The sequence below is a fragment of the Engraulis encrasicolus genome, chromosome 1 (genome assembly GCF_034702125.1).
Source record: "Engraulis encrasicolus isolate BLACKSEA-1 chromosome 1, IST_EnEncr_1.0, whole genome shotgun sequence".
Taxonomy (NCBI): domain Eukaryota; kingdom Metazoa; phylum Chordata; class Actinopteri; order Clupeiformes; family Engraulidae; genus Engraulis; species Engraulis encrasicolus.
Window position 1 is genome coordinate 47,855,374 of NC_085857.1, and position 14,177 is coordinate 47,869,550.

The 14,177-nt window shown below is 42.1% G+C and overlaps 1 protein-coding gene and 1 long non-coding RNA gene across 2 annotated transcripts; both read left to right on the top strand.

The window, feature by feature from the left end:
* The first annotated feature begins 1,465 nt into the window (after positions 1–1,465).
* LOC134457764 (adhesion G protein-coupled receptor E1-like) lies at positions 1,466–6,601 on the top strand. The gene is made up of 4 exons (XM_063209739.1): positions 1,466–1,528; positions 4,527–4,589; positions 6,024–6,167; positions 6,465–6,601. Exons 1-4 carry the CDS (start codon positions 1,474–1,476, stop codon positions 6,599–6,601), a joined length of 399 nt encoding a protein of 132 aa, XP_063065809.1. The 5' UTR covers positions 1,466–1,473.
* A 1,911-nt stretch (positions 6,602–8,512) lies between these two features.
* LOC134437975 (uncharacterized) lies at positions 8,513–10,081 on the top strand. The gene is made up of 4 exons (XR_010032523.1): positions 8,513–8,650; positions 8,853–8,978; positions 9,136–9,270; positions 9,959–10,081. It is a non-coding gene; the product is annotated as an uncharacterized LOC134437975 (long non-coding RNA).
* Positions 10,082–14,177: the final 4,096 nt, after the last annotated feature.

Here is a 14,177-nt window from a genome sequence, read left to right on the forward strand (position 1 = left end):
TACGGGTCTACTGGAATAAGTGGTGTAACTCGGAGAGCATGGCTGATTCTGTGTATCAGACTCTTAAATCTATGATAGACTAGAGTGGATAATTCAGACTGCAGCATTTTTTTTCCTACTCCAAAAAAATGTCCGATCTGTTTGCTAGGTCATATACTGTACAGTTTTTCATCTTTTACTGTTGATATGTAATGGCACCCTCAAGGTTTGTGTCAATATCACACTCAAAGCATGACTGTGTACTGTACCTTGTACTCAGGGGAGCTACCGCTCACAAAATGTACATAAAATACTTTTGTCAACACTGCTCACAGAATGTAACAGAACCCCCCGGCCTCTTTCAATTCCCATCTCCCTCTCCATCTGTTTCCCATCTGCCTTCACTGTACTGTCCATATAAAGGATATATATATATATATATACATACGTATGTGTGGTAGGCTGTAGTAGATATGCACTTGAGTATCTCTATGAGGGCACTTTATGTATGTGTGTGTGTGTGTGTGTGCGTGTGCGTGTGCGTGTGCGTGTGCGTGTGCGTGTGCGTGTGCGTGTGTGTGTGTGTGTGTGTGTGTGTGTGTGTGTGTGTGTGTGTGTGTGTGTGTGTGTGTGTGTGTGTATGTATGTATGCATGCATGTGTGTATGTGTGTATTGTTGTTTTTGTTTTTTGGCGTCATGTGTATTAGTGTTGTGTGTATGTGGCAGCTATGTATGTCCAAGACAAATTTCCTTCGGGACCATTAAAAAGAATCTTGAATCTTGAATCTTGAAACACTATAATAATAATAATAATAATAATAATAATAATAATAATAATAATAATAATAATGATGTGCAAGTGCATCTTGCAGCGAGCATATCCTGGGCCCAATGATTGTGCTATGAGTAGGCTATATCAGTTTCACTGTGTATATTCAATAGTTATATGAGGAAGTATGGCGAGAAGTGGAATAATTTGAGAACCTTGCATGCATGCCAGGTACGATGAGCAGGAGAACAGATGACACAGATTACACTCTGACAACCAAAAAAAACCAGTTTTCTATCCCATCTCCAGTTGAGGAGAAAAGGCTTCCCCATTGTCAAGCTGAACAGCTATTTGGAGATTATTTCCCATTCAATGTCCCTGTTTGGAAATACAATAAAATTGTAATAAACTAAGTAATCACCTTAACAAGTCAGCTTGTGCTTAAAAAATGAGTCCTTATAGCGCATAGAGACGTTCTGCTATTATTTTCTCTGGGCAGGGAAATAGACATTTAAAAGCCGGCCTCCTGTGCTGACTTGCTGTTAGAGCTCCACGTGAGCTATATGTAAGACAGTTCAATAGAAGAACCGTTCACTGTTTTGACATTTGAAACAAGTCATAAGAAATCCAATCTCTGGACAGGGCTAACAGGAAGTAACTATTCACATTTCATCAGCAAAGAGGAACTTTGTCTGTCACACTTGGAGAGAGACAGGCGATCAGGATGGCTGTTAAGAAGATGACCATCCTTTACACCCTCTTTCTCTGTCTGATAACAGGTATTTGTTGATGGCGTTTGTATCATTCTGATCATTCTTAAACTCAGTATTTCTCTCTGTGCCTGTCTCTGTCTTTCTTTTCCACAGTAGAAGTGCTCATATTCACAGTAACATTGACGAACAGATGTGAATTGCATTCATTCACTCATATTGCAATTGAGTCAGTTAATCTAGAATAAAGACAAGACTCATTTAAATACTTACGTCCTTTTTGGGATGAAAAAAATCCAGCATCGAGTTTGGACCAATCTCCATCATTGGCCATCAACTGTGTAACTATGTCCAGGAAGAGAAAGCAAGATAAGGGGCAGTTTGCAGCTTTATGTGTTTATGTGCATTTCACCATTTGTTACCTGTCTGCATAGCAGCTGAGGTGCTATTTCATAACCCTACCCAAGTAACCATGATAAATGTGAATATTCATAAATATTATTGTGATCTCTTTTTCCACTTCATCGTGGAGCGAATTGTAAAGTTTGATTGTGTAGCAGGGACTGTAACTAAGTGGGAGAGTGACAGGGCAGGGTTTGGCCTAGGCAGGGGTCTCGATTCTTGTCGTTGCTAACCATCTTAAGACCGTCTTAAGACCGTCTTACCATTCCCTTGGATTTAGTGGTGAGCGTCGCTGTCAAGAGAGAGTTGAGTCGCTCTTACGAAGGACGTTGCTACCGTCGTTAGCAAAGACACTTTCGAGATACGGACCCCAGGACTGCAGCCGGAATCCCCATTGACAACTAGCCATTCATTCAATAGCAAGATACGTCTTTTTACCTGGCTTTCCCAAAGGGGGTTGAGCCGGGTTTTACAATAACCTGCTCTGCCTGTGGGATGTTTCCAATATCCTGACTCCAGTCCTCCCTTGCTCCCTTGCCTGCTTATAGCCTTGTGATCACGTTACTGATGCCAAAAGTGTATTTCAATATCTTGTGGAAGCACAATTCTAATCTCATTTTCTCCTTTACCATCGGTATGGGGAATGAAGAATATAGTCCCCCGAAAGTTGTTGTGGCTAGGCTGAGAGCGGGACAGCCTTATTGTTTTGTCTATGGAGGAGGGGCGTCAGCGAAACGCGAGACCACAAGCACAGGCCGAGGATGGGAGTCTGCATATTGGAAAGAGCCCTGTCTCTCTGTCTGTCTGTCTGTCTGCCTGCAATGCTTTGGGTTGCCTATGGGTAGTGACAAACACAAAACATCACGTTCCTCTTGCATTGGCGGTTAGGCCAGGTTGCCATCTGATTGATTTTCACTCCACAGTCCTCTGTATACTGTTTTATTTGTTGAGTGACTTGTCTATACCTCCTCGTCTGCCTTTTTACTGTGTACCTCATTTCACACACAACACTCCTCTTTTTTATGTCACACAACACATGTTGACACGCATTGCGTTGCCAACATCAGTGGGTTTCAACACGTTTTTGCCCTTTGCCCTTACATTAGTTTCTACAGGACAGGACAGGACAGGACAGGACAGGACTTAGACTTTATTAGATTACAGGACAGGACAGGAATGGAGAGAGAGAGACAGAGACAGAGACAGAGACACACAACATATGTTAACACGCATTGCATTGCCAACTTCAGTGGGAAATTTCAACACGCTTTACCCATTTCTAACTTCTTCCATTAGTTTTTACAGGGCAGGACAGGAATTGAGAAAGAGAGAGAGACAGAGAGACAGAGTCACACAACACATGTTGACACGCGTTGCATTACCAACTTCAGTGGGAAATTGCAACAGCGCCTTTAGCCATTTCTAAATTCTTCCATTAGTTCATTCTACAGGGCAGAACAGGAATGGAGAGAGAAATATATAGAGAGAGAGACAGAGACGGAGACAGAATGTAATTCATGTAATTCAGCCTTTTTTAAATTGATTGTGAAGATTTCTTAGTCCAGGCCCAGCCATACGTGTGTGTGTGTGTGTGTGTGTGTGTGTGTGTGTGTGTGTGTGTGTGTGTGTGTGTGTGTGTGTGTGTGTGTGTGTGTGTGTGTGTGTGTGTGTGTGTGTGTGCGTGCGTGCGTGCGTGCGAGAGAGAGAGAGAGAGAGAGAGAGAGAGAGAGAGAGAGAGAGAGAGAGAGAGAGAGAGAGAGAGAGAGAGAGAGAGAGATGATGATGGGTGTAAAGGTGGAGAAGCTTCCAAGTATACTGCATTACAAATTTTCAGAGTAAGAAAATCCTTAATGAGTGAGTGAGTCTGTGCGTAGAGTATGAATGAGCAAGTGAAAGTATGAGAGACTAAATTGTGTGTGTGTGTGTGTGTCTGCTGTTGGAGCACACCTGCATGCTGGGGCCCTCGCTCCATGCGGGGGCCAAATCCTGGACCCCACATGTTTTGACCCCTTTTGCTCGGGTAGGTTTGTTATTACTGGTAAAAGTAAAAGTGTAAAAGCATTTCCTCACTGACTGGTTTAGGGTATGGAATTGTTTTGGTTTGGGCACAGTTTAGCCTTCTTTATTGTTAGGGTTAATATGAAGGCAGGGCCCCACAAAAAGGAAGGGCCCAACACAGATATTAAGGTTGGGCTGTCTGTGTGTGTGTATGTGTGTGTGTGTGTGTGTGTGTGTGTGTGTGTGTGTGTGTGTGTGTGTGTGTGTGTGTGTGTGTGTGTGTGTGTGTGTGTGTGTGTGTGTGTTGTGTGTGTGTGAGAGGGAGAGAGAGAGAGAGAGAGAGAGAGAGAGAGAGAGAGAGAGAGAGAGAGAGAGAGAGAGAGAGAGAGAGAGAGAGAGAGAGAGAGATTATGGGAAGCTTATTGCAATTGTATATGACTTAATGAGTCTGTGAGTCTTAATGAGCGAGTGAAAAAATGAGAACCTAAATTTATGCTCGTGTGTGTGTGTCTCTGTGTGTGTGTGTGTGTGTCTGTGTGTGTTTGTCCCTGTCTCTCTGTGTGTGTGTGTGTGTGTGTGTGTGTGTGTGTGTGTGTGTGTGTGTGTGTGTGTGTGTGTGTGTGTGTGTGTGTGTGGTCTCTCACATGGCCGTCCCTGGGCACCATAGTGATGGTGCGTGGAGCACAAGGATGTCTTGTGGGATTTAACCTTACTAATGGAGAATGCAAAGGTAAGAAATCTGACACTAACTTGAAATGAATCACTGTTACTGCAAGTGTTGAGGCCTCCATGGGGCTAGTCTGGTTTTACCCGACCACTAATTACTTCAATCCATTTATGGTCTAAATCCTCAATGCCCTGATGTGCTTGGGTGGGAGGGGTGAGCCAGATGTTGTAAGCAAATTGTATCAGTAATAAGACACAATGTATGCTGACATAACCTTTTGACCATTTCATTTCCGTAGTGTAGGCCTAACGCTCTGTACGTAGATGAATTCAGTAGTTTGGCTAAACTCAAAAACCACAAGACCCCACAGACCACCGTACTTTAAGAATTAAATATGGTCTTCTCAGAAGTGACACGAGATGATACGTACCTCTCCGAAAGTTGTTCGAGCCCCCAGTCAGTCAGACGCGCTGTCACTCCTGTTAGCATTTGTAGCTAGACTTATCATGACCAACGGTAAGTTTCAGGGCAGTAGTTAGATGAGACCAAAGTCTTCCATATTTTTCATATTTACATAGGTTTATATGACCAGTGACATGAAACAAAGTTCGGTTTCGCAAATTGAAACATGGCTTTTTCTATGCTGTGGAAAGTTTGTACTATAAGGACAAGCATAGTAATGCCGCGATCACACCGCAGGCGTTGAAAGAGCCACAACTCTGCCGACTGTTGCCTGGAAAGCATTTGGTCAGGGGCGTTGGACGCGGCAAACGATAAACCTGAGGCGTTCGGCCAGGAATCTCGACCAACCAAAGCTCGTGTTTAGAAAAATTTGAACATTCCATTGGCTGACACCTGCTGCCGCCGAGCTCATTACATATTTTTAGATTCAACTTTTGACGCCCTAGGCTTTTGACGCTTTTGACGCCCTCACCTCTAGAAATGCGTTTGCTGCTTTTCACGCTTCTGCCGCCTCCTCTCCCATGCAAAGTCAATCACTTCCGAATCTTTCCACGCGTTCAACGCCGGCGGTGTTTTCGCACGGTAACACTGTCTGCGTGCTTTGACAGTGCATTGATAACTTCACTTCTGATTCAATAGAAGTGAAGGTATCGATGCAATGTCGAAGCGCACAGAAGGTGTTACTATGCCTGTCTTTGTAGTACGCAGTTTCCACAGCATAGAAAAAGCCACGTTTCAAACTCCTGCAACCAAACTTTGTCCTTTGACAACATCGTATTGGTCTGTCTCGTAAGGCTCTGCAGGCCAGATGAAATAGCTTGGCGGGAAGCATGTGGCGTAATTCAGAGAGGCGTAATTCAATCATTTGTGTATTTGAAGTAATTCAAAATGAATGGTCTGGCCTGTCGGGCTATCATGGGGCAGCCGTGGTGTTAGCATCTTTTAGTCGCATTGGATAAATGTGATAGGCTTCGTTGATTTATTTTCAGATGATGATGAATGTAAACCTCAGCCTTCGGTCTGATTTCTTTGCAGATATTGATGAATGTAATCCTCAGCCTTCCGTCTGTGGACACCACGCCTCTTGCTACAACACCGCAGGAAGCTATGGCTGCCGATGCCTAAAAGGATTCCAGTCAACCAACTCGAATTATACGGCAGGGGACCCCAAATGCCAAGGTAAGTTTCATACAGTAAATTTGCAGTAAAGCATATACAGGTAATTTGCTATAGTAAACTCTCTCTCATATTAAAGAGTAATGTAAAAAAAGCTACTGTACATATTTGACGTTGAATATACAGTACTAACTAGCATACACTACATGTAGCTACTGTAGCCTACACATTAGACAATGGAACATATTATGTAACACAGCGTTATTTTATAATTACATAATTATTCATAATAATCCATTCATTGTTGTACATTCTAACATCATTTTCATTCTTTTGATCACACGTACACTGTCCTTTCAGATATTGACGAATGTGCAATTCTTGGATCCATCTGTGGAGAAAACTCAATAGGCTGCCACAATACACCAGGAAGCTTCATCTGCAATTGTACAAATGGATTCATCCCCTCCCGAGTTAACTTCAAATGCCAAGGCTAGTTTCAACACCACGCTGTATACACACTCAAGTATTTGGGTAGCAGTTACATTGTTGTTCTAATATCGTTCTAACATACATTGTATTGGCAGAGGACGCGCTCAACTTCTTGGAAAAACGAAAGTCTTTGGGTGCAAGATAAAAAGCGTCAACTTAAGGAAGAAAAATCCGCACTCACAAACTGCGTCTCATTATTTATTTATATTACCACCATGTCCAAAAAGCAAACGCGTTTCGGCTAACAAGCCTTCATCAGTGCGTGAAACGCGTTTGCTTTTTGGACATAGTGGTAATATAAATAAATAATGAGACGCAGTTTGTGAGTGCGGATTTCTTCTTCCTCTAACATACATTGTAACATCATTCTCCAATTGTTACATCAATGTCCGTTTAAATGATGATGAATGTTCATCTGTGCCTTCCATCTGTGTAGAAATGGCCATGACCGATCGCTGACAATTGACATTCATGACGTATAATATAATGCACCCTAGTGCAATAAATATCATTGCATGTTCTAACATCATTTTCCAATTGTTATATAGCATTAATTAGGGTTGTATATAATAATCGAAATGTATCGATACACCACAATATAATCTGATGATTGAATTGAATTGCATTGTATCAGGGGCATTCTTAGGTACACTGTGTAAAATGTTTAGTTGTTTATTTCCAGAATTCATGCTACCCATTCACTAATGTTACCTTTTTCATGAATACTTACCACCACCATCAAATACTAAGTATTCATTATGACTGGAATAAATCCACTTTACATACATGAAAAGGGGGATCTTCTCCATGGTCCGCCATTTTGAATTTCCAGAAATAGCCATTTTTAGCTGCAAAAATGACAGTACTTGGGCCATACTAGAAATTATTAATTTATTACTTAGTACACTTTCATGAAAAGATCAAATTTGGCAATAGGCTACCCAGTTTCAATGAGCAGCATATTTGCAGTACCTTTTTTGATAATTTCCTGCACAGTGTACCTTTAAGTATCGAAAATAATCGAATCACTGGCCCCTGCCCAATGCCCTTGCTCCATAGAGGTGGAAAAGTAATTGGAAAAAAGTCGAATCGAATCGAATTGTATCGTATCGTGGGGCATTCTTAAGTATCGAAAATAATCAAATCGCATCGCATCAAATAACTAGAACGGGCACTCGGTAGAGTGCAAACCTTCGCCTACGCCACTTATTTTTTTCTGCCCATCTTCAGAGTGTGGGGCATAACATTCTCCAAATTTTGGTGTTAGTTTCATTGAAATCGGACCGGAATATCGTAATATTACATTTTTGGCCCAGTCTTGACCTCTTATTCAATTCAGCATGCACACGTTGTTCTGGCATATAGTGCTTGGCAAAGAAAAACGTTTTTGACCTTTTCGTGACCTTGACCTTTGACCCAATCACTCCCAAAAAGTAATCGATTGTTCCTTGGGTCATGACCAATCATCCCACTAAATTTCATAAAAATCAGCTCAATTTACGTTTTTGACCTTTTCGTGACCTTGACCTTTGACCTTTGACCCAATCACTCCCAAAAAGTAATCGATTGTTCCTTGGGTCATGACCAATCATCCCACTAAATTTCATAAAAATCGACTCTGTTTGTACTTCGTATAACTCAGACAGAACTAACACATTCACAAATAAAAATACACAGCGGTCAAAACATAACCTTCGCCTTCGCCGACTTTGTCTCTGCAAATAATAAGATATCGATGTTCAATCGTATCGCCATGGAGGCTGTGATTTACACCTCTAGTATTAATGTACGTTTAAATGAAGATGAATGTGCATCTGCTCCTTCCATCTGTGGAGAAATTGCCATGACTGATCGCTGACAGTTGCATGTTCTAATATTATTCTCCAATTATTAAATCAATGTCTGTTTAGATGAAGATGAATGTGCATCCGTCCCTTCCATCTGTGGAAACCATTCAGATTGCTACAACACGCATGGCTCCTACTTCTGCAATTGTCTCTCAGGATTCAGCTCATCTAAGATGAATTTCACAGCAGAGGACATCCAATGCCAAGGTTAGTCTCCGTGAATTTTGCCAGATGAAAATAGAGGCTGTAGCTCTTTAGAAGCCGCACATGCCCATTTTGTAATATGTGATATTTACAAAACATGAAATCCGAAGATAAACTGGGCAAACGTAATAATCTATACATTAGCCCCATTATGGTAGGCTATAAGATGGGCTCTCTCTCTCTCTCTCTCTCTCTCTCTCTCTAGATATAGATGAGTGTTGCTCATATCCATGTGGCCCCATTCAGCAATGCATAAACGTTCCTGGATCCTATCAGTGTGAGTGCCATAGCGGGTATCGCATTAGTGGACGTGGCGGCCTGGACTGCATTGGTAAAATTAATAAATAAACTTTAATAAGAGATATACAATAAATATACACTTACATTACAATACATAAACATGTGTTAACCTGCATACATTTTGTAATTAAACTATTAAAAAAGTTGCCTTGGTGCTTTATCAAGTGCAGGTTTTTTGTTTTTAACAGATGTGGATGAGTGTGTTATGAGTCCTCATATATGTGGTGCAAATGGCACCTGCTCAAACACACCAGGCAGCTATAACTGTACCTGTCCATCAGGATTTAGCAACAAAGGCAGTATCAGCAGTGGACCTTGTACAGGTAAGGATACCAGTTAGATTGAGAAGAAACAGCACATGTGTGTGTATACCTTTCATCACTCAATCTCTCATAATTCTCACTCAAATGTAAGCTGCATCCTCTTAAATTTGGAAGAAAAAAGATACATATAGAGGCTTTCACTTTGTGCTCGACAAACTTAATAATCTGCAACATCCAAAGCATGAGAAAAAAGTAGCATCTTATAGGCTGGGAATGATGGTACATTTTCTCTCTAATTCCATTCCATTAAATTCAATTCAGTTCAATTCTACTCATTATTTTTCTCGGTTACATACCTTATCTCTTGCCCTCTGCCTTTCAGTGTACATATCGAGAAGTGTTTTCTGAGTCCTTTTGTGTGCAGCTCTCTAACACAAGGTTTAAACATAACTATTTTGTCCTTCTATTATATATATTCAAATGAGTGTGTTATGAGTCCTTGTATAAGCGGTGCAAATGGCATCTGCATGAACACACCTGGCAGCTATACCTGTACCTGTCCTCCAGGGTTTAGCAACAAAGGCAATAGTAGCACTGGACCTGGCAATGTAAAACAAATGCTACACATTTGACATTGAAAATACCATACTAGCTAGCCTACACATTAGACAATGGAACATATTACGTAACACAGCGTTATGTTATAATATGTTATATTCTTTTGTTCACACGTGTACTGTCCTTTCAGATATTGACGAATGTGCATTCGAAGGATCCATCTGTGGAGAACACTCCGACTGCCTCAATACACCAGGAAGCTTCTCCTGCAATTGTACAAATGGATTCATCCCCTCCCGAGTTAACTTCAAATGCCAAGGCTAGTTTCAACACCACGCTGTATACACACTCAAGTATTTGGGTAGCAGTTACATTGTTGTTGTAATATCATTCTAACATACATTTAGTTGTAACATCCTTCTCCAATTATTACATCAATGTGTGTTTAGATGATGATGATGATGAATGTTCATCTGTGCCTTCCATCTGTGGAGAAATTGCCATGACCCATTGCTCACAGTTGACGTTGATGACGTATGATATTATGCACCCTAGTGCAATTAATATCATTGCATGTTCTAACATCAATCTCCAGTTGTTATACAGTATTAGTGTACGTTTAGATGAAGAAGAATGTGCATCCGTTCCTTCCATCTGTGGAGAAATTGCCATGACTGATCAGTGACAGTTGCATGTTCTAATATTATTCTCCAACTGTTACATCGATTTCTGTTTAGATGAAGATGAATGTGCATCCGTCCCTTCCATCTGTGGAGACCATTCAGATTGCTACAACACGCATGGCTCCTACTTCTGCAATTGTCAATCAGGATTCAGCTCATCTAAGATGAATTTCACAGCAGAGGACATCCAATGCCAAGGTTAGTCTCCATCAGTGTTGCGTTGATGCAAAATGTTGTACTATCGTAGTAGTTGTTCGCTCGTTCGACTGTTCTCTCCTACGGATGAGACTCATCCTATGAATAACATCACGAATACCATTACCATCCCTGCTGAAGGCAAAGAGGCTGGCCTTTTCCCACCGTCCTCGGGGAATATAAAAGGACAGCGAGCAGCTGCGCACATCCTCTATCCATCCTTTGCTCTCGCAAGTCATCACCGATTTACTTTTACCTCCCGTAATTCAGTTTAACTGTCCGACTAAATCCTTGCCTGGGTGGTAACGGTTGATGGCGTTGAATTACTTCAACTCCCAGACTATCTTCGAATGCAGCAAAATAGGTACGTTTGATGACTGTACTGAAGCCCAGCGTTCTTCTCTGCTAGTTGACCATCTTACCCGGGGGAAGCTAAACAGGAGCAGTGACTGGAATAAGAGTACTCTTATCTTGTGCTGTCTCTTAATTCCTGCCCATACTCGCTTATCTGGAACGAAAAACGACGGCTGCCACTGGACTGAGGTTATTTTTGCTTCGGCAGAAAAAGGTTACTAGTGTTTTGTTGCCGTACTTCGGTTCAGCGTGACGAAGCTTACGAAGGCAGTGCTAACTGCGGCTAAATCCCAGGTTTTCGTTTCGTCTGTTGGGCTTGCGAAAGGTTCATTTTACGCATCCTGTCCCTCAACGGTGTACACAATGGCTGGTCGTAAGACGTCTCATAGAAGATCTGAGTCTTATCCACTCATAGCCAGGTTACGTTAGCTACCAAGCTAATCGGCTAACTTCCCCCTGATACATTGCCGCCCCTGCTCAGGAGGCTGTGGGCTCAAAGTAGTCGATACAGATACTCATGTTGTGTGCTCTGTCTTATTGGCGTAGCCCTTGTCCGAGAGGCAGCTGAATTTGATTCACGTGAACCGTTTCATTGGGATGATTCTCAATCACACCGTGGCAGGGGGGATCGTCCCATTATCCCACGAATTTCCTCACTCAGCGGTCCATATCGCCTGAGGTGTGTAACACCCTACGTGACTGTCTCGCTAGCGGCCACTGGTTCTCTAAATAGGTTGAGAGGTTACTGACTATTTATTTGATTCAGCCCTCCCCCTTCTCGCTGCCACTAGTCCGTGAGCCAACAGGCCAGGACGGCATAACAGGCAAACACTTTATGTGCTTGCTGCCAAAACAATAGTGCAGATGGGTTCTATTCCCTCAGATGACACCCTTATGCCGTGTCCAGACCATGAACGAACTACGCTGCCTGGTAGCATGGGTAGCAGAAGAAGTTTCTCCTTGAATTCGCTGTATTCGCTCTAGACGCAGGATTGACATGTTTGATTCAGTTTATCACATAACGGCTCTGGCTTGACAGGCTGGGACATTCGTTGATATGAACATTCCAATTGGTTTTCGCCGAACCGCGTCATAGCAAATTCGTCAACGATTAGATTTTGTTTATTCGTTAAAATTCGCTCTGGTCGCTCAGGAAGCTTCGCCCCTGCCGAATTCGCTTTGGTAGCGCTGGTCGCGTGCCCTCCATAGCGAAATAATGACTTCTGTCGCTCCATTCGTTCCGTTCACTCTTGGTCTGTACACGGCATTTGTCTAGGATGTAATCCCTCCTGGCGAATTCGCTTTGGTAGTGCTGGTCGCGTGCCCTCCATAGAGAGATAATGACTTCTGTCGCTCCATTCGCTCCGTTCGCTCTTGGTCTGTACACGGCATTAGTCTAGGATGTAATCCCTCCTTTTCAGGACATTATTACTGGGGTACAAAAACAAGACAAAAATCGTGGCAATGCCCGATTTTGTCCAAAACCCAAGTAGCGGTCACTCTAGATAAGGGATTCTTACCCTTGTTGATGTCAGGCCCAATTTTTCCAGTTCAGTGTCCCGGGGCCCATATTACACATGTATATATTATTATATTACTTTATATTAGGCTATATTGTAATATTATATTACAGTGTGAGGCCAAATTAACTGCAGCTGTTGGTCAGCAGTAATTTCTATTGGTAAATAAGGACAGCTAACACACATTCACGCCCGTCCTATGACCTGTTCCACACTCCGACGCTCGAGGAAGTGGCATTGCACTTGACCATGCTTCCAATACTGACCGTAGAAGAAGAATTGTACTCCCCTCGCCATCATTCCGTACTACGCCATTATGACGTCAGTACACCCTCTTGTCTCAAGTCCCTTTGCTTCAGAGTGCCTAAAATGAATGGTGGCCTTAGGCCTACCCTTGACCTTGGATGCCTAAACTCTTTCTTTAGAGTGTTGCGTTCTGAAATTATGACCCTGTCCATTCTTAAGCGCTCGGTGCATCATGGAGATTGGTTCACTTCAGTTGATCTGAAGGATGTCTATTTCCAAATTCATATGTCCCCGATTCTCTGAAGGAGTGGAGGGAGACTGCTCTCTAGTCCACCCTTCTCGCTAGAGGATTTGCGCAGGAGCGATCTGCCCTTTTATAGTCCCCGAGGACGGTAGGAAAAGGCCAGCCTTTTTGCCTTCGGCAGGGATGGTAATGGTATTTGTGATGTTACTCATAGGATGAGTCTTACCCGTAGGAGAGAACAGTCTCTCTCCACTCCTTCAGAGAACCGGGGACATATACATGTCCTATTTTTTTTTTATTTTATTATTATTTTTTTTAGGTTTTTTTGCTTTTCGCAACTCCCACACATGGGCTCTCTCTCTCTCTCTCTCTCTCTCTCTAGATATAGATGAGTGTTGCTCATATCCATGTGGCCCCATTCAGCAATGCATAAACGTTCCTGGATCCTATCAGTGTGAGTGCCATAGCGGGTATCGCATGAGTGGACGTGGCGGCCTGGACTGCATTGGTAAAATTAATAAATGAACTTTAATAAGAGATATATAATAAATATACACTTACATTACAATACATAAAAAATCCACCATCACATGTGTTAACATGCATACATTTTGTAATTAAACTATTTTAAAAAGTTGCCTTGGTGCTTTATCAAGTGCAGGTTTTTTGTTTTTAACAGATGTGGATGAGTGTGTTATGAATCCTCATATATGTGGTGCAAATGGCACCTGCTCAAACACACCTGGCAGCTATAACTGTACCTGTCCACCAGGATTTAGCAACAAAGGCAGTATCAGCAGTGGACCTTGTACAGGTAAGGAGGATACCAGTTAGATTGAGAAGAAACAGCACATGTGTGCGTATACCTTTCATTACTCAATCTCTCATAATTCTCACTCAAATGTAAGCTGCACTCTCTTAAATTTGCACATGTCCATATTGTAATATGGGATATTTACAAAACTAAAAAAAAGCTAACTCCTTTCACTTTGTGCTCGACAAACTTAATAATCTGCAACATCCAAAGCATGAGAAACAAGTAGCAGTTTATAGGCTGGAAAATATGGTACATTTTCTCACTCAGTCTCTCTAATTCCATTCCATTTAATTCAATTAAATTCCATTCCAAGGGTTAAACATATCTATTTTGTCCTTCTGGTATATACT

Excerpts from the sequence above, each read along its gene's own strand:
- LOC134457764 (XM_063209739.1), top strand. The coding sequence starts at position 1,474 with ATGGCTGTTAAGAAGATGACCATCCTTTACACCCTCTTTCTCTGTCTG. Across the intron at positions 4,590-6,023 it reads TACTAATGGAGAATGCAAAG|ATATTGATGAATGTAATCCT; the intron begins GTAAGAAATCTG and ends ATTTCTTTGCAG. Across the intron at positions 6,168-6,464 it reads AGGGGACCCCAAATGCCAAG|ATATTGACGAATGTGCAATT; the intron begins GTAAGTTTCATA and ends CTGTCCTTTCAG.